Source organism: Zophobas morio, unplaced genomic scaffold, assembly GCF_036711695.1.
Source record: "Zophobas morio isolate AGI-343-1 ecotype UQ-CSIRO unplaced genomic scaffold, CSIRO_AGI_Zmor_V1 ptg000044l, whole genome shotgun sequence".
NCBI lineage: Eukaryota > Metazoa > Arthropoda > Insecta > Coleoptera > Tenebrionidae > Zophobas > Zophobas morio.
Window position 1 is genome coordinate 10302160 of NW_026972149.1, and position 27887 is coordinate 10330046.

Genomic DNA, 27887 nt, shown 5'->3' on the forward strand with positions numbered 1-27887 from the left:
TAAATGAGAAGTAGGATTTATTTTATTTATAATAGTTTGACACATTTGATATTACAAAATTGTAATGACAGTTCTTAATTTGTTCTCACACCCCGTACATGGGATTTGGTAACTGGAGAAACAATCCTTTTAAGTAAAATCCAGGTTAAAAAACTACACGTTATTATTATATTTAGTCTTCTTTGGACCAGAAGAAATGAATTAGGCACTTGGTAGTGTGGCGGGAGGGTTAGGAGACCTTGAGGCTGCATTGAGGTGGGAGCTGCTATAACTGTGGATGCAGGGCGTCGATCGTAGGCGCCTGCGCGTGAATCCGACGCTCCTGCTGCAAGAGTTGGTGGGCTGCTAGGTCCATCTCCTCCTGAGTCATGTCTAGCGCCTCCTGCATCTCTTTCGACGTATATCGAACGAATTCCGGATCGCAATACTTTCCTAGACCTTGTTCGACCAAAATTCTACCGACGAGGCTTTCCGCCGAACCCACCACCTCGAACGACGTCGGACGACGATCTGCAGGACTTCCGGGCAAAGAATGCGACAGTCTTTCAGACCCCGCATGGCCGTTTGGCTCGCCCGCCGGGACTGAAACTGAACACACGTTAACCGGAGAACTCCATGGCACACACATCGAGCTAAAAAGCTACATCTACCACTAAGGCTATCGCTACACCGGGCTAGCCCGGAAGGACCACCCCCGACAACGAATCTTCACCCATTCTTAATTTCTCTGAACCACTGACCCTGTTTTAATTTTTGCCCCCAATTTTGACAGTTTTCGTGTTGTATGTTCGTTTCAGTGACGTGTACACATTATATTCAGGTCTGATTTAAAAAAATAGTGATTCAAATGGTGTAGTTTTGATTTGATTGATCGATGAAGCGGAATATCAAAATTATCAGGATCAAAAATTAAATAGCATTGCTTAGGTCGCTGCTGGGTTAAACTGCACATGCGCAGTACGCTGTGCATCTTAAAATAGGCTTAAATATTTGGTTCTGTTAAAATGGGATAAGATTGTTCACCGGTACCAGCACTACTTTTCGATAAACGGACTTATTGTCAGGTTGGTGATGAAGTTCGGGGGCGTCCGCGTCGGACTTGCCTGGCTAAGCGCATGCAGAAGATCGACACATGCGGGTCGCTAGCTGTGAGCTGGGGCTAACCTCTGCCATGGAAGGAAGCCCTGTGATTTAGGAGGGAACAACGCGCATGCCGGCCGTCCCCTTCCGAATCCGAGGTCAAAGGTTGGAGCGTGCCGGGAGCGCCGATGACGCTACACTCGTAGGGCAACGGCTCCGGCAAGAAGCCTGCAACTGCCATAGCTTGTGCTTGTGCGAGTTTCAGGCCGCTTGCTATGCGACTAAAGCTCGGTGCGTGTTGCACAGGCGATGGCGTGGCAGTCATGCAACCGCCCCCAAGGTTTCCCAGGCCGCCCAGGCCCAGACGAACGCGTCGCGGCGGAGGAGTCGGAGGCATCAGCTCAGTGTGGTCACCCTGCAGACTAGCACAAACACAACATCACCACATGACCGGTTAGCAATACGAAACCAAAACCAAAACCAACGGTTAAATCAAATCAAACCAGCACACGCTCACACCCGTTTACGCTTACCCTTGTAGTTAGGGTGGAGGAAGCCAGATTTACTGAAAATCAAAATAACGTTGTAGTCATTACTGGCTCCTTCTTTGCTCGTACATTCCTCCCACATTCAACACTTCTAACACGAAGGAGGTTCCAGCTGGCTGCCTTTACACTCGATTTGCGTCATACCCACCAAGGGTGTAGTAGTCCTTTGGCTTGCCGTGATCAGCAGAATGCTCGTACTTTTGCAAAAAGTGAAGGGTGCACGCTTTAGGAGCGGCTTCCAAATGTGAAGATTTTTCCAAACAGCGTTTTGGTATACATGCAGTATCTCGAATTCTAGTGCTATGAAGGACGTCTTTAGATATATACGTAAACAACGGAAGCCAAATTACAACAATCGACTTACGACGTTGCGGGTTTTTTCGGTGCAAATTTTGCAAAACAAACATCTTAGCACAATTTTGAAGTCTACCTGTATTATTGGAAGTTCGACAGGCACTTGCGCTCTGGTAGAAAATTAATAGATAGTCAAACGTGAAAGTGTGTTATATACATAATAATCGTGAAAAATCTAAAATTGGTGCGGCTAAATTTTGATAAATATACAAGGTGCATTTTTTGAGCTAACGACAATGGTTTAATATGGGTTTCGCAGACAGTGAACCTCCCAAGTGCCAAAAAGATGGGGTATAAATAAAAAAAGATAATTTGCAAAGAGGAAAGCCATGTGGACTTACTCTATTACTTGGAAGTTATTTTTATCGGTGTCTCCGTTGTGCAGGTTGCTGAGTGACCGCAGAGGAATTTCCTCCTCGTCTTTGAGGCCTTCTTGATTGTGTAAAGACGTAGCACTAGCCCTATTTTGCACAACGTTCTTTGTCATTGACGTTATGTGGTTCATGCCTTCAGTAACCGTCCTATGAATGGAGTTGTATGGAAGATAATCTACGCTGGAAGCCGGAGTAATTTTAATTTGAGTAGAATTAGCTTTTAGAGACTTGGCCCTATTGAAACTGTGTCCTCTCCGCATTGAAGACCAAACACTACCGAAGAGGGAATGATTTCTCTGCAACGAAATTAAATTAACGATCCGGCTTCGTGACGGCCTTTAGAAAACTCACCCGATGCATTGGTTCTGGATTGTCGTCAACAAGTTCATCTAAATTGCCGGAAATTGCGCGCTTCAGTTCAGGTCCAGCTTCGTGAAGTGTACGTAAACCAGCTTGTAACGTGACTGTGTTGTGGGTTTCCGTGTCGCCTTCTTTCATTTCTTGTTCTTTTCGCTTTTTGAATCTTCTGAAGTAGTCTTGAATGAGGAACGTGGCGTAAAACTTTCCTACTGTAACTTCGTCATCGACTCCTGGCGGGGGCACAACTTGATCAAGCAACTTTGGATTAGTTCTTTTCCAGATTTTTTTGATCACTGCTCTCAATTCTGTGTTGGCGTCGTCGATGTTTCCTTCAGTTTTTATTCGAAGAGAAGTACGAACGACAGCAAATAGAGTCGCGTTGAAAAGAACCGTACCGTCGCTATTTAGTGGCATGTTCATGGAAACTAAACGTTTACACGCAACGCGGTGGGGACACAATTTTCCGAAGCCTAAAGGAGGAGAAATTTTTCGGAGTAAAGTTACCACGTCCAAGTGTTTTATTCTCCCTTTAGCGTCGGGATCGTATTCGCTCCATAACCTTATAAATTCGTCTAGATGATGCGGTCCTAAAATTGACCAGTCCCTCGTCAAATAGTCGAAGTTATCCATAATAACGGCTACGAATAAATTAATAATCTGAAAACTTCAAAGTAAGATCGTGTTGTGTGGTACGAAAGACATCATTACCAAAAATGAACATAGAACATAAAATGATATAAAATATGGATAGGCTATATCTGAACCGCAATTGTCGTCTGGGTTCTGTGCCACTCTTGAATCACATTTTGCGTTTGGGGTGTCTGCACAAGCAAGCATAATATCCTGCCACGCTTCACCTGAACGAGAATAGGATTGCATGGTCGATCGTAAAATTTAAAGACTTACCTGTTGCAGATCTGAATAAAACTAGCACTGCTTGAGAAAACGAACCAAAATTATTGTTTCGATTGATGGATGCACCATCTTCAGAATGAAGATTCTCGATTTTACCAAACATCTAAAATATTTGTTATTACTATACCGTTACGACATACAACTACATATGAAACACCTGCATCCCTATTACGGCGTATATAAAAAACAACATGACAATAAGAAGAGCTACGTAAGGTAGGGCTTGGAAAGACTTGAGGAACGTCCAAAGTAAGGTTCTAATACCTTCACCTTTATTGAGAAGTTTTATAAGTCTCATAACACGAAACAATCTGAAGAAGTTACTCGAAATTTGCAGCTTAGATCCACCAGGCTAGAAGTAACCTTGTAAAAGCAAAGACGACGACTAATCGATTTCAATGTTACTTACGTTTACGTCCTGGTAGACGATATCGATAAAGCTCCCTAACACGATAATGAAATCAAAAACGTTCCAAGCGTCCCCGAAATAATTCTGAAAGTGTCAAATATAGTAGAATAGGAATTTTCGTATGTTCACAGACCGTACCTTAATTCTAAAAGCTGCTAATTTAAATACGAACTCCATTGCGAATATGGCTGTGAATATCATGTTCAGGGTGTCCAAGACTGACTCGTAGGTTTTATTTTGGTCATGATATCTCATAGCCAAAGTTATAGTGTTCGTTAAAATTAACATAAATATAGCATACTCGAAAGGCCTAGAAGTTACGAACCACCATACTTTGTACTGGATGCGATGTTTGGGAATGTATCTTCGAACAGGTTTTGCTTTTAAAGCAAATTCTATGCAGTTGCGTTGGTTTTTATCTAATTCGCAGTTTTTGTATTCTTGTTCTCCTTCATTTTGGAATGTGACGATAACGAAACCAACAAAAATATTAACCATGAAAAAGGCGATAATAATAATGTATATTATATAATATGCAGCTACGATGGGGCGATAATTATGAATTCGTCCGCCATTCTCTTGGTTCGAGTCAATGGAGACGTAAAGTAAATTTGGCCATCCTTCGAAAGTGGACACGGTAAATAAGCTCAGCATGGCTTTGGCTACGTTGTCAAAATGAAAATCGTTGGTTTCCCAATTCCTGTCCTTCACGATTGGTTTGTTGATATCACCTTCTAAATAAATTAAGTAGGTCCCGCTGTAAAAGTGAGAGCAAAGGTCCTTCGAAAAAAGTTCGATAACGATATGCGACAAACTTACTTGCATTCAGCTGGCGTCAATTTGGAGCGATCAGAACACGAAGAAAATTTACCCTAGATTTGTTGAAAAACGATTTAGGAATGTTTTTTTTAATCGTTGAACACATGCATTGGTTGCATTTGAAAAAACGGTAAAAAAACGTGCACGATCAAATGCTATGTGGTTAGTTACAGTGTTACGATGTGTCATCTTTATATTACAAAGTTCGTGCAGTAAGACGTGCACTAAATTATATATTAATGTTGCCTACGTGTTGCGATCACTTGTAGTCATAACTAGTAAACATATTGTAAATATAATATTATATGTAACGCATCTACACGTTCTATTATGTTAGAACTTAACGTCGACATAAACATGTTAACATCATCCGCCTGCAAAATATAATCTACAAGCCGCAGTCTGCAGACATTGACAAAAGTAGGTGATCGGCGTCGCGCAATCTTTAAATAAAAGCCAACGAAAGCTTACCAGCACCACCGGAACATCGCATTATCGTAAAACGCATCGCATTATACATCGCATCTACAGTGCCGACAGATAGGCAGGCTATACAGACAGACAACAGACAAAAATGGTGTGGAGGTGCGCTTGTTTCAAGTGTGAGATCGCCCCCAAGAGCCCGACGAGCTCCCAGAGGAAGTCCCAACATCCTGCTACCCAGCTACGACCAGTACATGCAGATCTACCGTCAGGTGCAGCTAGAAGCATGGAGAATTACCTTAAATAGCTGCACTCCTATCACAGCGAACATGAACTGCAGGAGGTAGGTAACCAGCATGATATTGCCGATCGTCTTAATGGCTACTATCACGCATTTGACTACATACTAGCCATAGGAAGATTCGGCATGAGAGGATGAAACAAACGAAATAGTCAGTAAGTATAGAACAGTAAACAGAGCGAAGGCGTCGGTCGGGCATCGCGCAGCCAGCCGGGACGTCAAATGCACCCAGGGTGACGTGAGGCGCTTTCGTGTGATTCAATAGGACACGACGTAGGGGGGACCGGGGCTGCGGCGGCGGCAGCGGCGACGGTGCCCTTCCCTAGATATGACTACAAGTGTAACTGGAGGCGATCGTTGAGAAGAAGACACGAATAAAGAACCGATGCTCATTGCGGCGTTGGCGCTACAGTACAGAGCGCGTTGATGGGGTGTACACGGCGGACGACGCACAGCACACATCACGCACAGACAGCTTGAGCGGGACATGCGGGTTAATAGGCCTCAAGCCAGGGCGGCTCGGCCCGCGGGTCCCACCACATACAAGGTTAATACTGTGAGAGAGGGCGTTGTTGTAGGGGTACCCATAGGTGCATTTGCTCATGAACAACAACGGACTGCTGGTGCCTACCTTGAATAATTGGACTCCAATTACCGCGAACATGAATTGAAGGAGGCAGGTAACCAGCACTATGTTGCCGATGGTCTTTACCGCAACTATCACACACTGGACTACATGCTAAGAACAGACATACGTCAGAGCTGACAGCTGACAATATCGCGGGCCTGCCTCCACCACTTCTCCGTGATCGAACGTTTAGTGATTGACAGCACCCGTACTGACCGTCTCACCTACCTTCAATCCTTTTGCCCTATTGATCGCTCTCAAAGGGCGAAGTACGCGCAAAACTCGCAAAATCTTCACAACTGACATCGCTCCTTGACTGGAATTACAATTACGCTCATCCTCCAAACCAAACACGGCAAACTCGACTTACCTGTATATTGACACTATTGACACGCACACGACTACTAAGTCTAGCACGTTGAAGGCCGACCGCAAGAAGGCACCGTCGTGCAAGATGCATCCGTAGGAAATTGTTTTCAACAGCAACTCCGCAGAAAATATTGCCGTAAAAATGTAATCGAATATCTTCAAAATCTGCAACAGGTTTCGTATCATCTTATTAATCTGTCCCGTCTTTCATTCGAATTCCCTACATTGCCCATCTCCGAGCCGGCGGTCGGTATCGGTTCCTCCAGGGCCAGGAGCGCCGAAGAGACCATGATGCACACCAAAATCACGTTGCCGAAGACGCTGTGGTTGCACAACCAGTGACAAAACACCCGAAACCTTAAATAAGAGAAAAGAAGTTTATTTATTAAAACTTTCGAGTGGCGCGGATCGTTGAGTGTACATAAAACATTCTTATCTCGGCCTGGTTTCTGGAGGGCTGAAACTGTCTCTACTCCCTAATGCACAACGAGATCTAATCTAGAAACACTCTAAACTATCGGTAAATTGCGGATCGGGCTTTACAGGGTCGCACTACTCAACAAACCAGTGCGGGGCCACACTACAGTGCCGGATCAGGATGCAAGCGACACACTTCAACAAGACCTACGGCACCACTGTCTACGACATTTCACCTGTTCGTAGGAGAAAAAATGAAGAAAGATGATGCTGGAGGAATAGGCAATTTCTGCGAATTGGATTTTATCTCGGACATGCGACGAGGACGTGCACCGACCCTGCTGCTAGTTTCAGCCTCGTCCCCATCTGTAATTGCACATACCGCTCACATTACTATCAGAACTAAACTAACATAGCTGCATGAAGTATACGGGATATATAGCATCATTTCCCGCTTCTGCAACTATGTCCCGTTTTAAGGGGCCTACCTGTTTTTACTAGAAAATATAAAGAAGGCACTGCCTTTTGGGATCGGACGAATTTTCTTTACTATGGTTACTTCAGATAAACGGCGAGGACGGGCGGTATCTCTTGTTACTTCTACTTGATCGTCTGAAAATCATTACCATTGTTTGTCCTAACTACGTACTTCAAACTTCTCTTTCCAAATCACATCCTAGCAATTAAGAAAATCACAAAGTACCTGAAAAAAATCAACCTACCCTGACTGTTTTGTTCCTCTTCGTATTCCTCCTCGTTGTCAATCGTCATTTTGATTTGTGATTCCACCTCTTCGTCGTGCTCAGATCTATACGGTCGGCTACGTGACTCATTATTTCCTTGATACGACACTAACTTACCTCTCTCCGTCGTACTGACCGTCTTCTTCCGTTTCTTCTTCTTCCACGCTATGCTCTTCCTCTTCTTCCTCCACGTTTTCCTCTTCTTCGTGGGGAGTGGGACTCTTCGATTTGTTTTGCGCTTCTTCTTCTTCCTCTTTTTCGATTGCAGTTAGTGACTCCGCATCTGCTAAATTGTCTACGGCGATAGCCAAGAAGACATTAAGCAGTATATCTAGAAAAATTAAGAAAAACCAAAAACGAAAAAAAATTGTTCTGAAAACGTGAACTAAACAGCCAAAGGATACAGTTACCACATATAAATAGGATTATAAAGTAGATGCAAGCTAAGACACCAAAACCGTTTACACCTCCGTACGCTTCAATGCCGTTGTACATAACTGCATTCCAATCTTCACCCGTTAATATCTGTAAAAAAAAACGAATCACTACGTTTTGTTAGATATTGATTGATGTTTTCATACTTGAAACACAGTGAGTAGGCTTTGCCAAAAGCTATCAAAATTGGACCTCGGTTTATCCTGAGTATCATTAAAATTAAATCTTCCTCCAAAAACTTGCATGCCGAGTAAAGCAAAAATAACAATGAACAAGAACAGTAAAAGTAAAAGAGACGCGATTGATTGTATTGAGTTTAACAACGAGGCGACTAAATTTGACAATGATCGCCAATATCTACAACAGACGTGTTAATAAAATGAGGTACGTAAAACGAAGTACTTACTTGGTCACTTTGAACACTCTAAGTAGTCTAACACAACGTAATACAGATATACCTAAAGGAGGCATAACGTTTGTATTTGTTAAAATCATCTCTGCTATACTTCCAATAACAACAAAACAATCAAAACGATTAAATAACGATACGAAATAACCCTGAAAAATCAATTTTTATTTGCGTCACAAACAAGGAAATTAAATCTTACTTGAAAACCTAAACTGTACAATTTCAACAACATTTCCATTGTGAAAAGAGCAATGAAAAACATATTTGTATATTCTAAAAAAAAGATACAATAGGAGTAAAGCCTTGAAGTAAACGTGGTAATTGTATAGTTCTACCTTGAAAAAGATCTAACCATATTGGCTGTTGATAGTGTTCCGTTGCCAAAACACCAGTATTTAAAAATACTAATACGATAATGAGCCAATAAAATGTTTGAGATTTAACAGCTTTCCTGCAGGACCTTCGCATCCTGCGGTTGATTCTCTCGAAATCTTTTTTCCGCTTTTTAAACCACGATTCTTGTTGGACTTCTTCTTCACCTAACTGGTCCGTGGATTCCATTTCGTTTGTTGGATTATTTCTAGCATCTTGGTTTGATTGGTCCTCGCCTTCTGGTTCTATATCTTCAGCCTGAGTTATCCAATCTAAATAACCCTTCAAGTCTTCTTCAATTTGCTGCTTCTCCCTCAGTTTATGAAAATCACCTCGCGCTTTAGCTTTCTCTCTTTCTTTGGAAAACTCACTGAAACGGTTTTATTAATCCGGAGAGAAAGTTTTAACGAGTGTTTGTTACCCGCTCAAGACACCGAGAATTAAATTCATTACAAAAAATGCACCTAATATAACCATAGATACAAAGTATGACCACTGCCACGTTCTGCCCATCGCATCTTGAATCTAAAATTTTAATGAGTAACGAAAATTCGGGCACATGCGAGGATACGAACATTATAAAGCACATCGGTCCAGCCTTCCAGTGTTATACATTGGAATACAGTCAACATCGATAATCCGAAATTATCAAAGTTGGTGATTCCAGCATTGGGTCCATCCCAGGTCCCATTAATACCTGGTAAAAATTCACTACATATAAATTCTTCCGTACAATTAAATCCACTAGCACCGCAAGGATGAGGGTCGTCCACTATCTCTTCTATAATTTGTGAGAAATGTAGAATTTTGTTTAACACGTATCGTACAAGTACCTGTTTTTGCATTATAACAAGTATTATGCATTTTTCCTGAGAATAATTCTAAACCAATAATCGCGTAAATTATTATAACAAACAATACTAACAGAGCAATATGTAATAAAGGCACCATGGCACGAAGAATCGAGTTCAATACAACTTGTAGACCTAGAAGTCGATCATAGGGTACGGGTTCTAAATTTTTATGTTTGAAAACTTACTGGGAACACCAGAGACGAGCCTTAAAGGTCGTAGAACTCTAAAGGCTCTCAGAGCTTTAACGTCAAAACTATCTCCTATAAGTGTTGATAATGCTGTACTTATCATACTAGAAATGTGATCGTTTAGAAGGCATAGTATTGAAAAAAAGTGTACGGATTACCCTATCACTACAATTGTAAAATCTAGTAAGTTCCATCCATTCCGAAGGTAAGCACCTTGATGCATCAAAAAACCATAAGCTATTATCTTCATTATACATTCAACCGTGAAAATTACTAAAAATATATATTCAATCTTTTCCTGTAAGTAGAGTTTGAAGTAAGCCGTAATCTAACTGAAGAAGGAGTGTATTTACCAATATCCCATTTGTTACGTTTGAGTCGCCATTGGGGAAAGGTGTGTAAACAGCTAAGGCAACACAGTTCGCGAAAATTGTAAGTAAAATTAAATATTCAAAAGGTCTGTATTTGGTTAAGGAAAACTCGTCCATAAAGCAGGTGGTGGAAAAACCCGCGTCAGACGAATGTCTTCATAATTGCTGCCCCTATTTCCCGAGTATCTCCTTATTAGGCAAACGCGCGGAAATATCTGTTTGACTGGATAATCCTCGACAAAGTGCCTTTTCGGGCCACGTCGGGGACAATTAGGCACGTTATGATGCATGGGAGTTGTGTTGTGAAGTGAGTAATCCGCGGAAGAAGATAAGAGTAAAACTGTGTTCTGAAATATTAAGTGTGTTTTGAAAGGATACTTCCACTCGACGACGTCAATGCAGAGTTTCCTGATGGGGTTCTTGAGGTAAAGACAGAAGAGGGCGCGTTGCGGTCTATCCGGGGGCGGCTTGCCGCCGCGGCGCACAGGCCGCTTGGGGGCAGTCGTCGTGCGGGCCCCCGTTTGTCCCGGGCTCGTCACGCCCGCCCCCACAGTGCTCATCGCGGTCGCTGTCGCACTAATCGGCCCTTGCCATGCGCAACCTGTGTATGGCGGCTGCACGGACCACAGACGGTTGTTGGCGGACTCTCGAAGTTCATATTGCAGTCCTGAAAAAATCCCCCATGTCTTACAACAACGAATACCGCCGCCAGTCGCCGGCTCTGCCACTCCCAGCCAAACAAACAAGCGAGCTGTATGGCTCACGCATACCTATGACGCGAATAAAGCAAGCAAAGCATACAACACTGACAGTTGTGACATGACAGGTGCCACGAAACCTTGAAAACGTCTCAGTAATGAAATTACTCCAGTAGCAGAAGCTAGCTGTCAACTCCACACTGCGAACTTTAACACGATACACCGAGCATTTTTGATACGTCACTATGATTTTCGACTGTCAACTTCGTTAAAATTTCAGTACGGTGGGTCAACAACTCAGTTTTTGTCACCGCGAGGACAAAAAATATACAGAGTTTGGTATACGTTTACGTATCGGAAGCGTCACCCCTGACATTAAATTAAGTCGACCTTGAAGTTTGGACGCTCCTGTAAGTTGCTACACCTCTTATTTATTTGAGGGTGCTCGCGAAGCCGCCATAAATCAAATAGTATGGTAGGACCCTTCATTATTCCAGCTCAAGTTGAATCCGGAAAGGTTAAAGTTTGTCGTTGTGTCGAATTTCGATGAGTCGCTGCACAATTAGAATGCACTCGGTGTGCAGAATTGGGTCATTCGACCATCTTGAGCTCGTCTTTTCATCTATTGACATGGTCTAGAAACGCGCAGCTGTGATTTATATGATTCGCCGCCACCAGGTGGAACGCGGCCTAAATCCCCTAAACTTGATTGTTTTAATTTAACACACTAAACCCTTCTTGACAGCGGAAACTCGTAAGAACCAAAGTTGCCCCATTTATTATCAATTTTGAAAAAGCTGAGTTTCGCTCAAACTGAGATCGTTCGGGAGTACTCTTGAAACTTATAAACTATTTACATTAATCAAATTTTCTTTAGACTCGAAATAAGGTTAGTTAAGTTTGTTCTGAGTGGGGCGGATGTTTATCTAAATTAATTATTCCTTGTGATTAACTTTATCTACAGCCATGTATTTTACATCGCGTGATAAAGAAAATTTGGGACCGACTCATCATTGGGCGTGAAGTCGTAGGTCCGTGGTAAATTCAGGTTACTGTTATCGAACGAGTTAACAGCATTTATCGGGCACCATTTTTCATAATCGGACGTACGATTTTTCGCCTGCGGATGATTCGATTACGTTTTTTTATTACACGGCACAGGCTTGGGTTCTTTGTTGTTGTAAGTACGTTATGTTCGTGACGTCGTGGAAAAAATTAATGAACAATAATAACCTGAGGTATATACTTATTACTTACGCATGTTGACTTTTAATTAAGGATCCATTGAGAACGTAAACCTGTCAGGTATTTCGAAAAGCGAGTTTCCGTTTACAGAGTTTCTTTTTGAGTTCGGAATCAATTTCCAGTTGCTGGCTGCAAGTTATCGATCAGTAGGGTCGTTATTGCGTGTGCTATATACGACTTTTATTGTAAGTGGTATTTGCAATATGAAATTTTTATTGCATATAAGATACAAAGAATAACATCCTTAAATTACGCCCATCAAGAATTCCTTGCCGCGAAATTCTCCCGTTTAATCTCAGAAGTTTAATTTTTAATTTAACTTTATACGGTTATACGAGCCTAAATTATTGACTCAGTGAAAACAACACTTGCTTATTACGCAATCCAATTTTAAGGAGAAAAAAAATATCATTCATCTTACTTTATATCCGTAAAGATCTGAAACCTTTTTAAGCGAGAGTTTTCAATTTCTTCGGAAATATATAGCCCTGGAGTAAATTTTATTGCATATTAAATTTGATATAAGTCAAATTTGTCACCTGACTGAAATAACATTACAGAAAATGATCCTGTAATTTCTCAACAAAAAATTCCCCGCGTTTATATTTTTCATCGCATTTATTTTTATATCCGGCTTTACTTATGAAATGAGGGGTTCGAATAGAACCATTATATCGTTTATTCCGTATTGATCAAGCCAATTTCGGTTCAAAGTTTTAAAAAGGATGCAATCTTCTCTTAGAAAGTGAATTTAACGTTTTCCTTTTTGATACGACGCGAGGGGAGTTTTAGGATCGAGAAAGAAAAGCGAATAAACAATTTCGCAACCCTTTACAACACCTTCGGCAGACGGTAAATTTTAGTAAAAATCATCTCGAAGATGAGGGATAAAACAGACGCGAGGAAGCGGGGGTGTGAGTCGTGACAAAAAACAACGCAATTCGTACGAGTATACATGGAAAAATAAAGTTGGTGTCAATCGAAAGTATTTCGTCTTAATCGAGATCTTTATTCAAATCTGGATACCAATTAAAATTACAATCGCCTTTCACGCGGATGAATTTATTCGAATCGAAGTTCGACTCCGAAACGTGATGAAAACTGTTTTTATTTAAAATCAATCGAAGGGATAGATTTATATGAAAATTTAATATTGACTGAGATTTACTGGGGCCAGTGTTTGCAAAATTTATTCAATTATATCCGAAGCATTTCGATAAAGGGTCGTCTTCAAAAGGATAGCAAAGTAAATATATTTCAATTTTCACGTTTTTGTGTAACTTGCATTTTAAATGGTGTTCCGTAAAATTGAAATCGAATGGTTCGGATGGGTCGGCCGACTATGGATTTTCAATCTGTCGAACCACTAATAGCGACTCTTGATGAGGAGCTTATCTTTTAGTATTTTCCATAGCGAGATCAATTTTCGTACGTGGAATCCAATTTTCTTGATAAGTTTGACTGACACCGCGTAATGAAATTAGATCATGATTGTGTCTTGGTTCATTTCGGAAAATATATGGGGAAATTTAATTAAATAGTGTTCTAGAAGTTGTGCGTTCCCGAGATTCCGCCATATTCATCCGTTGAAGGTTAATGTGTGAGGAATTTTTCTTTCGAGAGAGACAGCGAGAGAGAGAAAAAAAAAGCAAGGGCATTCGCCTTATTTGCATGCTGCTTGCAATAAATTACGAGTTTGGAATTGCAGTCGTTCTCATCAAATTCTGTTAAATTGGATTACGCAACGCGAAGAGTCAGAAACAAACTTTAATTGTTTAGACACTTACTCGTGGCTTTGTAATTTTCTGAGTCGCGAAACTGAAAACATCATTTGAAGCTTGTTTCGCAGAAATTAATGTTTGTGTAAAACAAATACTGGAAATTAGCACCGAGAAAGTAAATATGTAAGTTTGAAATTTGGAATTAAATCGCGAAATAAGGGTACTGCTTAAGAATAAATAAGGTCATCAAGTTGCTCGATTGCTGAGGAGGGTGGTATTAATGAACTTTACTTATTGGCGAACTTCAAGTTGAGCAATCTTATTAAAGCTTGTCACAAGTTGGAAAGTCGAAGTTTGCTAATAGTAGCCGTGTACAGGTTTCGGCGAAAAATTTTCGCAGCCCGTAAAAAATGGGTAATGTATTATGTATAAGTTGGAAGTTTTAGGAAAGCTCTTTGTTGCGCTGGAGCTGCACTGACACACCCTACGCAGACGCATAGATAAATAACACTCAACACCTATGTACTTAATTACACTAGAAAAATCCGAATCGTCGATCGTACGAACCGACCGAGGGATTAGCTCCTTCGAGCGAAAGCAATATATTTTTCTTTAATAAATCGCGTCCTCAGAAGTGTGAAATTGAAAATTCTAGTAGATAAGTTCGGGTTCGAGGACATAATCCCGGGCGTGCAATTTTTACAGCTTGTTAAAAACGGGCGCGAACCTCGTTATCTCTCCTAAAATAATAAATTCAATTATCAATACTTTGGAGGATTTATCTGAGTTTTCATCATCGCCTCCAGGTGAATTTCATCAAAATCAAGTTAAAATTTAAGAATTCTCTCATTACGTCGTAATTAAGACGCGACCTTTTCAACTTTTAATTACTTTTGAGCTTGTTTGAGAGCAATCAATTCGATAGAGGCGGTTACATTTGATTGTGCCTTTTAGCAATGATACAATCAAATTCTGGCCGAAACTGATAGCGGCGCAATTTTTCGAAAGACAATGGAGGGCCGGAGATTTTGAAGGACCTATTCACAAGAAAAACAAAAGAAAATTGAAGTGGCACCACGATAGAAAAAATAAAATAGCGTTTGGTCGAGCCAAATCCCGAGATTTAGTCTTTGAAATAAACCCGAAAGAAAACAATTTGTGCCTGGCGGAATACAAACAATTAAATCGTTTTACTTATTTTCGCGAAATCTCCGTAGTTTAATTATTTCTCTAGAAAATATTTAAATTGAGGGGTGCTTAAGCCCAGACCGATGCCAGTTCTATTATAGTGATGATGGTAACGGCAAGAAGTGCGACGATAAAAGAAATGGAATAAAGTTTTTCACGCTTCCTTCATTTTAATTAAGACCGTTCTTCCAGTCTTTCGGTTCTGATTTCGCCGGCACTTATTTCGATTCCGCACAAGTTAGGCGAGGTTAGGTAACTTAACTTAACTTACGAATGTGGTGTTAATTTACATATGGTGATGAGTAGAGTGAAGTGGTGATGGTGAGGCAATTAGCGTGGCACGAGAAGGAACAATAACTCCCATGACAGCTAATTAAGACTAATGCTTTAAAATAACTCCAATCAATGAGGCTAATGAAATGATTAATTCGAATGAGACATCTCACTGCCTACCTCATCTTCCGATCCCGCTAAATCCTCGATCTCACTCAAACATCTTCAGAAAATTCATAATTAAGCGGAACATTTCGACCGAGTTTGGGTGAAACGCGGAACGAGTACTTTCTCTAATTTGAACAGGACACAGACTGCTCTTGTTTATTCGGCGTCAACAACGGCGCCGCATCTCGACGCTCAACGTCTATGTATTGTGTAATAGAACGGGCATGCGCCATAGCGCTTCAAAACCAAATTTTCATTTAATCTCACATTATCCTCGAATTTTTTGTTTGATTAAATTTTTCATTTTGATTGAATTTTATGAACCCTCACCGCCCCGAACCTGAATTTACATAAATCGCCATTGCTCCCGCTGAAGGAGATTAATCGACGGTCCAGCCCAAACGTTTCGAGAAAAGTCAACTCCATGGAAAAATCGGAGCCGGATTATCGCGGGAAATAGCTCCTCGTGCCGTATTACTAATAACTATGAATAGTGTTCGGACCGTCAAGTGGGGGAGGATATTTACAAAGCGCGAAAATGTGATCCTATACTATATAGATTCTTATTTCTTATTATTCGTAGCGAAAATGATGTAGCGGAATATTTTTACGAGTCGATTTTATAGATTTGTTTGTTATAAAAGGGCCGTTAATTGTTACACTAAACCTGTCAAAGGCAAAAATGAGCGAGTAACAATACAACTATTAGTCGTAAACTTTATGCACAATAAAACCGTTTAATAATATAAATCTTGTAAAGTCGTCGAACGGTATTACCACATAAATAAAAATGTCTGACCGAGTTATCCACGCTCCTTCTCGAGTCGATCGATAATGGAAATTAGGGTTGATCGTCCTGTCACATTCGCTTAAATTTCACTTCAAAACTACATACGCTTATCGAAAACACCTACCCACATCCGCCCGAGTCTCCCCCAAACTTTCGAATCATCGTCGGTCCAGAAACAACGAAACTGCGTCTAATCTAACTTTCCGCATGCATCCATCGTTTCAAACTTATCTCGCCATTAGTTCGCTCCGGCCAGGTTTATCATTCCGTATCGCAATTCGTGTTAGTTTAAATGCGACAATTGTGATGAGATGTTGACGTAGATGATCTGAAGAAGACACGCATGAACGATAATGGAGAACAAAACTTGGCAAGGGAACTACAGAGAGATCAGTATCTAGAAATTTTCGCCTTTACCGATTGATTTACCGCTGTGAAGTCTGCGGCAAACGCTTTGTCTCTGTATCAGCACATCTTTGCGAGTGAGTAATGAAGGGGTATAATGAAATGAAGAACGCTCATATACAGCCAACCCAATAAAACCCATTGACTAAAACTAGAAGCCCACAGGCGCGCTAGGCCCTCGCTTTCAAGATCTCCAATTATTTTAAGTTAATTTAGACGCAGCTCAAAACAACAATTTGCACGAACTAACCGGACCGGAATTTGCTAAGACGGCAGCGAACCTACGAAACGAAAAGGTTAAACGCACCTATTTTGACCTCTCCCACTTTAAAAATTTCATTGTTACTATAAATAAACTGATTTATGGCAGGGTCATTGATTGCGAGAAGCTCGGCTTAAAAAAGTTGCGACACAACCTTTCGGGAAGATCGCAGGATCTGCGCCACCGAAAAACTAAACAAATTTGAGGTTAAGTTTGACGCACATCACCCGATGTCAACTGCATCCAGTACATTCGAAGCACGGTTGTAGAATAGATAGGTTTGTACACTAATGGCTTGGGATGGCGACGCTTCTTTTCGATCCCTATATCCATGGAAAGGACACATACAGCTAGCGCCTCTACCTTGTCGAGCGGAAATCATTCTAGTTATTTTGGGGATTTTCGTTTACATTGCTTTATGAACAATACAAAATTTGTAAATGACATTTGATCGGAGTCGATAAGTACGATTTCTTTTATTAATTACATCGGTTATAGACAGATGCCTATAGAGTTCTGTGTCCCTAAAACGTCAAAAACCAGGCGACGCGATCGGCAATTGGCGTCGCTGACCAGGGATATGCAAATGTATGCTAGTGTATCAACCTATCTATTCTACAACCGTGATTCGAAGTTACAATGAGCTTCGTGTCATCATGACGTCGGACAAATTACAAAACAATATAACTGGAATACGAGGCTCTCGGCAGAAAGCGACCACCGTCATTTGCACTTTTCTGAGAAAGTGTTATTTAAAAATCGATTATTTCTGATCGAAATTGTTTGCCGCTGTCGTCATTTTGGTTTGTACCGGTATCGATTAAAGATCGCATAATAAGAGTGCGCATTTCTAAGAATATCGCTCGCGGTTTGTTTTACTTCCCGATCGATAGCTGAGGGAAGCATTCTAATTGGGTCATTTGGATTTGGAGAAAAGTCTAATTTCAGGTTTTTGCCGTTTCACCGCTCGCAGAATACAAAAATATACTTCTCTGGTCTGTTGGTCTGTTCATGTCTCCGAAATTACAAAATAATGGGAGACAGCTCGCTTCGCTCTCTCGAGTCTCGCTTGCAACAATGACGTGGATTTTGTCACGTCAACAGCGTGAATTAATAAATGAAACTAAATCACGTTTTAGTACGGTTTGTTAAAGATAGCTAAGAATGGGGTCGCAGTGTGTCCATTCATTGCAGGATCAGTGTTCACTGTTTGAGGATAAATTCCTTTAGGAGTTTCCACAACGTACGTATTATTTCTTGTTTCGAAAAACGAATGAAATGAAAATACAGAATATGATAGAAGCAAAACAATACACTGTGAGTATCAATCCATTCGATGGACTACATCGACACTGCAGTTGTTCTGTCCGGTTTATATGGGATTTATTTTTTTTTTCAGTATCTATGTACTGGGTGCATCACAATGAAATGAAAATTTCCCGGGAAAATAGGAGCCATCGAACCACCAGAAACAGAAGAGAATACGAAAAATTTCTTTCTTCCTCTAAATAGTCTAAATACCGACAACCGTAACGGTGTAGTGTTCTGGCCATGCTTTTTCTTTGTCTCAGATTAATTAATTAAAGTATTAAGTTAGGTTACTTCCCTCGTACCTTTCTTTCAGCACAACTATTTGGACAAAAACGAGCGTCTGCGATGATCGTTAGACGAGCAACCCTATACCCTAAGTGTAACCTTTCCATTTTGACAAAGAACTTCGCAATAAAAATGGTCCATGTGACATGAGCATTATATAATTACTGTACGTCAGATCCGTTTTCACTTTGTAATCGAAAAATATTAACGCTGTTGCGTAACAGTCTCAGTTGCGCTAATGAAAAACCGGCTGAGCTTAATTAGGCTTTAAAGTACCTTGAGGTTGTGCCGAAGACACAAAGTATTAATCTTATTAACGGAGGAGTCACCAGGAATGCCCTGGGGGTTTCGTTGTAAGCTGATACCGTGTAGCGTTTCTTTACGGCACAAGCTTGTATTAATAAGTCGTATTTTCCATCCAATTAGTGATTTTATAATTTTGCTGAGCTGCTGAATCCGACGCACGATAAAAATCCTCTATGGAATCTGTAAACATACGCCCTGCTCGAAAGTTATTTGAAATATGGAAGGCTTGCGAGTTAATGAAACGGAATAAACGGCTTAAAAAATACAGCCATTCTGGACGAGGGAATGAATTTTTATATACTTGACTTTTCATCCGCAATAATCGCGTGTATGGCTTGATTAAATTTGTTAATACGGTTTTATTTTCTAACGCGACGTTTCGTCCGTCTGTTGCTAATGTAACTAGTGTCTCTATCGAACTCTAGGTGGCGCTATTAATTAAACAGGCACGGTGCGGCAATCGTCATTTTATGTAGTTCAATGATGTAAAGTAATTACCGCACGGCGTTTTTGTTGCCATAAAACCGACAATGTCGCTTTGCGACCGTGAAAGGTTCGCGACATTTTTTCCTAGGACTAGGATGCACTAAAACATTTTGCGCTGGCTTCGCGAGAAGCGAAATAAATCTGGAAACTGTATTGACAGGAACTTTCTAAAAGGTGTATTTCCATAACATGATATACATTGTTCGGATATATCACACTAGAGGAAACTCGCTTTAAAATTTACGAAGCGTATCTTTTGAATGGGCAAATAATTTGATAAAGACATCACACAGGAACAAAAGATCACATTTGTGCTGACGCACTTTAGCTGCTCTTTCGAAAATCATATAGCAGAAAACAATTGACGTAATTTTTTAATCTCCTGCTTTTCATGTACGGTTTACACACGTACTTGTTATTATATTGCCTTTATAATTTCGTTTGCACGAATGTTTATGATAACATCTACTACCACCAGACATCGCATATTTAAACCGGTCGATAAAATTATTTGTTTTCAGTAATTTAACCTCGCATTATCCTACATATGTGTAAGGCGGCGTCAGGTTATTTGTGTAAATATCGAGGTTACTATTTGAATGAGATAAAACCGATGTTTCATTTGCATTTAACTGGCGGAGCTAAAAGGAGCTTTAATTGTATAAGGGAACACGAGGCGGAACGGAGGCGCGCCGTACAATGAGGTAACCGTTCTTTATTTTTTTAATAGCTTTGTAACATCTCACAAGTTGGCGAACATCAGAAATTTATGTTAATATACCATAATTAATGTTAATCCTTTTCACAACTTAGCGAACATCGGTAATTTATGTTGATACATTTATCCGCATTATCTTACAATTTACGTTGCGGAAAATGGAGAATAATTACAGATCTTACGGTTTCAATATTCCCAGGCAGAGCCCCGTACTTCAGCTTCTTCAAAGACTGAGACTAGATTATGGCTTTTAGAAGCTGCCTTTGAATAGCTTTAAATACAAAGGGAATCTATTCCTTAGCTCGGTATACACGGACAAAAACTGGAGCGTAGGTGGTATGAAAAATACACCAAAAACAATTCCCTCCTGTCTGACATTTACTCCTGCGACCAAAAAAAGAGTTAGTCGTGATTCTAGAAATTCAGACGAGGACTCTATATAAACCGTGTTTTTCAATTTTTCAAACTAGTCGTTCACGTCATGAGACGACATTTGCACTTTTCAAATCAGAGCTAACCTCAATTCCTTTTTTTCCGATCGTGAGGTATTCATTCAAAGTAGTTTAAAAGTTTCGTAGGTTTTATGGCCATCATTAAAACGACATTGTATTTTACAGCCGGCCGTCGGCGCTTCAACTTCAAAAGCTTTTTGCACTGTAACGGGTGTTCATTTGATTATACGGCTGGTGCTTGCTGTGTGTTTATTTAAAATATGAATTGATTTTCAACCGAATGATTATGATAACACAACGTACGTGCAGAGGCACTGTTACTAATTCATTGTTTTTCGCAATATGGCCATTCATGAATAATCACAACCATATAGATATATAGAGTGAAAAAATTTGTGCATACTAGAAAAACAGCTGTATTATAAATGTGCCTATTTTCCGAAAATTCTCTCAGTAAATAGTGTTAAATAAATATGAAAATAAGTTATTCCCGGCGCATCCACCATAATGTCGGGTTAGTTTGAAGCACTTCTAAAAATCCCATGTCGGAATATATTTAAAGTTACATCTACTAACACACTAGCAATTAAAATTCGTGCTTGTATGTAAAACATGTCACAGCTAATCCGACAACTACGTTTTTTGGGTTAGTTTATTATGTCCACTATAACTGACTGTGTGCCAATGCAACTTTACTTTTACAAGTGGATTTAGCTACTTTGTGACTTAGTATCCTATTTACGCAACACTAGCATGTGGGTAATTGACTCTATGTTATGACATAATCAGATCAGAAATGCAGCTGGCAGAGTGCATGTTGAAGTAGTGATTTAGGATAAAAGCCACCTTCAGTTTAGACTAATCACGCCAGGAACTGTATCAAAAATGTTTCTATAGTCCGGAAATAATCGTGTCTGGAATGCGAACTAACTAATTCATGTTTTAATTAGTTGACAGGATATGGTAACGTAACTTACAGAGTTATTTATAGATGTTTGAGTTTTGATCAAGTTCATGGGATACAGACGCGTATTAGGTCTATCCCAAGTATTCGAGCAGGTAGTAAGCAAGGAAAATTTCTTTACAAAACTATGCGGTCCCAAGAATTTGGCGCCTTTGGAATTTCTAGAAGCATCCCATTAATTATAATATTAGGGTTCAATTATTAAAGTCTACCAACACCCACGTTCTTTTTAAATAAGAATTCCCTCGTCGTTATATAAATAGCATGGGACTTAACGCGGAGCCTTGGGGTGCCCCGGCCATAAATCTCGCTCTGTTGTTTCCGAGCGGATATATCCGATTTGAGTTGGCGGCGTTGAAAAATGCGCGTTGTTGTGCGAAAATGACAGCGTTCGATGAAATTAATTAGTTAATTAAAATTGCAAAACCCGAAAAGTTTCGCCGTACCTGGTATAACACGGGAGCTCAGTTGTTTGAACGATCCCGGACCAATCAATAATTTTTAAATACCTCATTACCAGGAACGTGAAATATCCTGCTGAAAATTTTCCGATTCATTTCAGGATAAATCTGACAATCAATAACTTGCTTTCCATTCTTTTTTGTCATTTCTTTATGCTTCCATTAAATTTGAGGCAAAATGAATTTAAAATAGGTTTTTTTTTAAATTACGTTTTTATTTGCTTCGATTCGGGCCTCGTGAGGGTAAAGACAATTCTCAATAGAAGTCGTTGCGGGCTGGCACCACACATCGGTTTATGTGGATCCGACCGGAGAAAAGGTGCGGTTAATTAACGGAACGTGATATATCCCTTAACGGATCGTAATTTTTCTGCTAATATTAACATAAGCAAGCTGGTAATTAATATATGACAAACAGACTCGATCGTCCGACGGGAGGACGGATTTGAACAAACAAGTGCGAATCGCGTTGTTGCGACAGAAATGAAGTCAACTCTAATTCTTTTGTGTGAAGTGAAGTGGAAACTTGATTGAAACGGAATTGTAATGTACTTGTGCTCGGAATTAAGTTGGATCTTACGGTTTATTGTCTTGGAGAAATGCTGATTGCAGCTAAAAGGTGTGCACCCCTTTCTCTCCTATGGTACCTTAATTGGTTATAATAGAAAGTATTGATTTTCCTCGCTCTTCACTCACCACTGACAGAATTACGTCAAATCGGCATATAAATTTCATCTCGTGTTCGGCGTAACTCAATCTAGTGTTTTATTCAGCTAAAATCTATTCCCACAATCGAATTGAATCTGAAGCAATTATAGTTGAGTGTTTCTCTATAACTTGAGCTCAATTGGGCACGGAAAATGTCAACATTACCCAATTTGACTCTGTTTAACGATTAATTTGAGAAGATAATGAATCGTTATCTAACAACATGGTGAATTGATTATTGGAATAAACACCGGTAGCTCGTGCGCTTGATTTATTAAAACGGCGAGCGAACTCCCTTCCAGATACAGCGCGACTCAATAATTTAGATTTATTAAGATTCGAGGAAATACAGGAAAAATGAAATTTTAAAGGTGAAGTGGAAGTCGGCTTGTTTTAATACACGTCAAATAAATCTCGAGATGGCGATATTACCCGGGAAAATGCTAGGATGAGGCCTAATAATCTAATAAGAAGAAATGTTCAATTCACTTTACCATGTTACCAAACAACTTTTAGTAATTACGCTAAGCTAATTCTATTAAGGATGAGGTTTTAGGAAGTTTACCTAATCCTTGAGAAACGTCAAATGACGAGCTTTCTCCATAATTATTAGATTAAATGTCGCGAATTCAGACATAGACGGCGTTTTTCGCTTTATTAATACGGTCGAGTTTGATTCTGACAGCGGTGTAGATCTTCATTAAAACAAGCCTCGCCTGAGCTTTACAATACAAAATAGGTCATACGAATGATGCAGCGTGCATGCACCGTTTGCTGAAAAGCTAACTTGTCCAAACCATATTAACGAATAAATCACGTCCTGACGTCCACAAATATTTTTCCATTTCACTAAATCTAATTCACCCCTAAAAGACCGATTCGTTCAAACCGTGCTGAAAACGAAAGTAGACTTTATTCTATCGAAATATACACATACGCGATATGTTTAATATTGCAGATATCGACGACAGGTTTTGCGGATTTATCAAAGTACTTGACTGCATGAATCATCGCTGGTATTTCTAAAAATCCGGAAATTCGGTATGTGTGTTGAAAGTGATATTAATCTGTTGTAAAACACTGTGGGTAGGAACGTTATATAAATAAATAGCGCTCGATGAGCTCTTTCAACTTGTAGATGGTGTCACGCAAGGCCCCAATCTTGAACCACTGTTATTACATAAACAAATTTTAATAAACGAAATCGGTAACAAAGAAATACCGTAAGAAAAGTCGATCATTCCAACAAAATTTAACGTATTCGAACTACCTTGGAGCTAGCTCCGCTTTGGAAGGCCGTTTTTTGATATTTATAACCCCAGATTCTAAATCTAAATCTGAAGCTAGCAACATTTAACTGAAATATATTTGATTGTCAAGACTATAAATGAGAGCTGACTATGGTTTTAGGGTGCTATTATATACATTTATCGATTTTATGCTACGTGTTGATGACAAAACTGAGACAAAGAGAGAAGTTAGTATTATTTCTGTACACTTAAGTTCGTTTCTGCGCACCCTCTTTCAAATTTGGCGTCAAATTAAAAAAACACACGAAATGTCAAAACTACATATGTAAATCACTCAGCTGTTAATCGCATGTCGAACTAGACACGAGAACACCGAAACCACTGATCGCCGATAAAAATGAAATGACATGTTGTTTCCATGTCATTACCATAATTTTTGCAATATAATACAACGTTACACTGACTTTTGACATTCTGTTGTGCGTTGTAGGTCATCTTGCGTGATTATTTCAAGATAAATACTGAAACGATGAATTAGTTACGAAGATCAATGCTGACTTAGTGATATATCGTGATTTGATTTGTTTTGTGAGAGAATACTTTGTCCCGAACATAAAGTGTTTCGACGACTGCGGGAAGCTTAATCAACGAAGGAACGTGAAATATCAAAGTATCGCTGTTTAAAGTTTGATGTGCTCTCGTCTCGGATACGTTTTCGCTCCAACTTTCGGCGTTCGCTAAATTTTCATTACGAAACTATCAAATCTGAAAGTTACTAAGTTTGACAGGACTTTGACAGTCCTTGTAAGCGGATGGCGCTATCCGGGGGAATCGTTTGTGGCCTGGATTTAGATCCCTGAAGTTTTCAAGTCGATGTATCATTCGGATGTGGTCAAAATGGCAATGCGCTGGCTAAGTGATAGAAGTAGTAAAAAACTTAGGTTTCATAGTTCCTAAAATATGAAAAAGTAGGTCCCGTTTCGCCTGTCTGTTATCTGTGGTCTGTGGCAATTTTATTAAAGAGATTTAAATTTTGTCAGATCTTACGTAAAGCGGCAAAAAAGTCAGGATTAATAAATCACAAATACAGGTCTTTTTCAGGATCATTTATCTTGAATGTCGAGGTTACAGATTCGTAGAAGCAAATGGCCGGAAATGGCTAAGGGTGGTCTGTAATTCTAGTAATTAATCAGTCTTGAATATATAACATGACTGAGTGTACTACAGACGTACAATTTCGGCCGCCATGGCGTGCTAGTATCAGATCATTAAACTGAGTTCTGGGTAAATGATCTCTCTCTACCATAATAAAATATTATTACAGTTCGTCATTTATTAGAGTCGATTTACTGACTGTTCCAGTTTTGTGCCAAGAGTTCATTTACATTCTAAAACATCAGAAGTGTCACAAATAATTCAAATTGAAATTGTGACCTGCGTTAAGCAATAACAGCTTTTTAAATATGCAGGTACAGTTAATGGACAAACAATTTTTAATAAGTTTACAAAAGTAATAATTAAAATATCGATTAGTTGTTTCGCTTTTAATTTCATTCGTTTCACCTATTTAATAATTCGGTCGATGAAAGCCGAAGTAATGAAAAATGTACTCGTATTAAATTTGAGTGCGCTCTTTCAATTCAGTTCGCTTAACTATATTATTTTGACGCTGTTTTGTGTACTGAATTAAATTAAATAGCACTATTGCTGTGACAGGTTATTTAACTTGTCGAGTTGTTCAAGTACAGAGAGCGAGCTCTAACATCATTGCTTCTACCGGTGGTTCGGAAAATGGAACGTACTTTAGAGTCTCTACTCTCAGTGACGTCAAATGAATGACGCAAAGCACCAGAGTAGTGGGTTGTCAATTCTTACTTCAAGCCCGTGTTGTCAAAAAATCAATCAAGCCTTATTCCCCAAAGTACATTCGTACTGAATTATTAATAAAATTGGCGCGGTTTTAGAATGTTTTTACCTGCTTTAAAAGCATTTAAAACGGAATTGCTTTACGTCATAAGCGAAAATGTCTAAGGTGGAAATACACATCCGTTAGTTAAGTGTACGGCGTGGTTTAAAATTTAACTACTAGTATGCAGTAATAAAAATGTTGGCTTAAATTTATAAGCTAATTAGTTTCGCAGTTATGCTTCTGTTCGTTAATAATATCAAGATTTGCGTCGAGTAAATGTCATAACGTTGAGTAAGTGTAATAGATAGTTGCGGAATTGCGGTTTCGTGTCATGTCAAAAATGACAGTTTAACGAAGCCCTAATTTAGGCTGAGTTTGTAGGCTATTTGCATAATTGCAATTATGTCTTAACAAACCTGGCAAGTTAGTGAGGTCGGCAGAGCGCGGTCTATAAAACAATTGAACTTGGCCCTAAATCAATCTGATTTAAGTCAGAGTTTATTCGCTTGGTCGAGTCCCGAAGAGATTGAAAGAAGAGATTGACAGGACGTAATCAAGAGATCAACCGAACGAGCGTAGATATATGAAGACAGATGTAGAATGTGACTATTAACAAATGAAAGTGTCATCCGCTTATCATTTCTTGTTAATGCGACGGACGCAAGAAGTTGTGAATTCGTCGTATGGGAGAGTGGACGTAAATAGAGCGGGTCCGGGTCATCGGCGGGATTGTGTATTAAAAATGAACGAGGGTTAAATTTGGGAAAATAATGATGTTAGTGACTAAAGGGCGTAATGCTCTGTAAATGAAATGGACAAATCCTTTGTAGTCAAAGGAAATAAGATCAGGGTACGGTTGACTAGTTTGGATGTTCAAAGGATGTATGGGAAGTAGAGGTATAGTAACCTACATGGACAATATCGATCGTTGTTGGGCGTGGTTTCGATATAGTATGATTTGCCCTATATATTCAAATCAATCAAACACGGAGGAAGTCGTATGGCGTTCCCTCCATAAACATGCCAAGAAATGTATCAATTAAGTTAAAAGTATTAGAATCGGGGAGGGTGGTGGCGGCGTTGGCGCGGTGCGACAATTTGTCCAATGTCTACTGTTTGGCGCTTCTTCTCCCGAAATTTGAATGATGAGTGGGTGGACAACGAACAATTTCAAATTTCAACAACACGCTAAATTCTTACCGGGACAATACAGTGTCGGATCCATAACAAAGTAGGATTTGGTTAATTGATGATGTTTCTAAAGCACATTCGCTCTCCATCTCCATATCACTGACATTACAGCGGGCGCGTAAGTCGAAATTATACAATATAGAATTTTTTTGAACACAATATATTAGTTTATCACGCGAACATGTCTGTTAGGAAGTCGTGTATGTATTTGATTTGAAGCCTCACCCCGCATAGCATCGGCGGCTAACAAACTCTACGTCCGGCAACCGGCGTCTCGACGTCTGCTGCACAGCGCCATCGAGTGATATGCCACATCAACTACCGACCTACGAGCTGCTGCACTGCAGGAGCAGCATTTTTATTTTTCCTCATTCCTGCTTCAAAACGACACACTAGACACACTATTTCACTTCAACTTCGACCAACTCCCCTGGAACTAACCTGCCGCAATTACCCAACTAACCAACTTCCACACCTCTACTTCGACCCTATTTTATAACGATTTTCGCTTCCATTACTGCCGCTTTTAATTATTTAGCGTCTCTCCTTTTTTTCGCTACATTCAATACGACCCTTTAATCTACTCGCGCAAAATTTATCATCCTCGACGTCAACCCTTTAAGCAATGTACTCAACGTTGAATACACACAAATTCTTGCTTTCTATCTGTCGCGTTTTTACGACCCGCTGGAAGCTACCTTTACGATTCTTTAACAACTAAACGCCG

At 39.8% G+C, this 27887-nt stretch overlaps 1 protein-coding gene across 2 annotated transcripts; it reads right to left on the reverse strand.

The window, feature by feature from the left end:
* Positions 1–27571, reverse strand: LOC135141792 (muscle calcium channel subunit alpha-1). 2 transcript variants are annotated; one of them, XM_064073238.1, is made up of 30 exons: positions 27170–27571; positions 10748–11036; positions 10352–10457; positions 10157–10296; positions 9996–10102; positions 9790–9942; positions 9532–9737; positions 9378–9481; positions 8920–9326; positions 8784–8857; positions 8582–8733; positions 8322–8532; positions 8145–8265; positions 7858–8071; positions 7720–7805; positions 7234–7363; positions 6805–6937; positions 6582–6745; positions 6440–6527; positions 5581–5688; positions 4860–4912; positions 4179–4797; positions 4041–4124; positions 3789–3983; positions 3623–3734; positions 3425–3573; positions 2708–3373; positions 2324–2652; positions 1165–1502; positions 1–588 (listed from the first exon to the last, which is right to left on the reverse strand). In XM_064073238.1, the coding sequence occupies exons 1-30, from the start codon at positions 27192–27194 to the stop codon at positions 266–268; spliced, it is 5886 nt and encodes a 1961-aa protein (XP_063929308.1). In that variant the 5' UTR covers positions 27195–27571; the 3' UTR covers positions 1–265. The 2 variants fall into 2 exon arrangements, with proteins under 2 accessions (XP_063929308.1, XP_063929307.1); XM_064073237.1 differs by lacking the exon at positions 5581–5688 and adding an exon at positions 6215–6322.
* Positions 27572–27887: the final 316 nt, after the last annotated feature.

What these genes read in the sequence shown, in the direction of transcription:
- LOC135141792 (XM_064073238.1), bottom strand. Translation starts at nt 27,194, where the DNA reads ATGGATCCGACACTGTATTGTCCCG. An exon ending in GCTCGTCTCTGGTGTTCCCA is followed by an intron (nt 9,943 to 9,995) that starts GTAAGTTTTCAA and finishes ATCGACTTCTAG; the next exon opens with GTCTACAAGTTGTATTGAAC. An exon ending in CCTATTTATATGTGGTAACT is followed by an intron (nt 8,072 to 8,144) that starts GTATCCTTTGGC and finishes TAATTTTTCTAG; the next exon opens with ATATACTGCTTAATGTCTTC.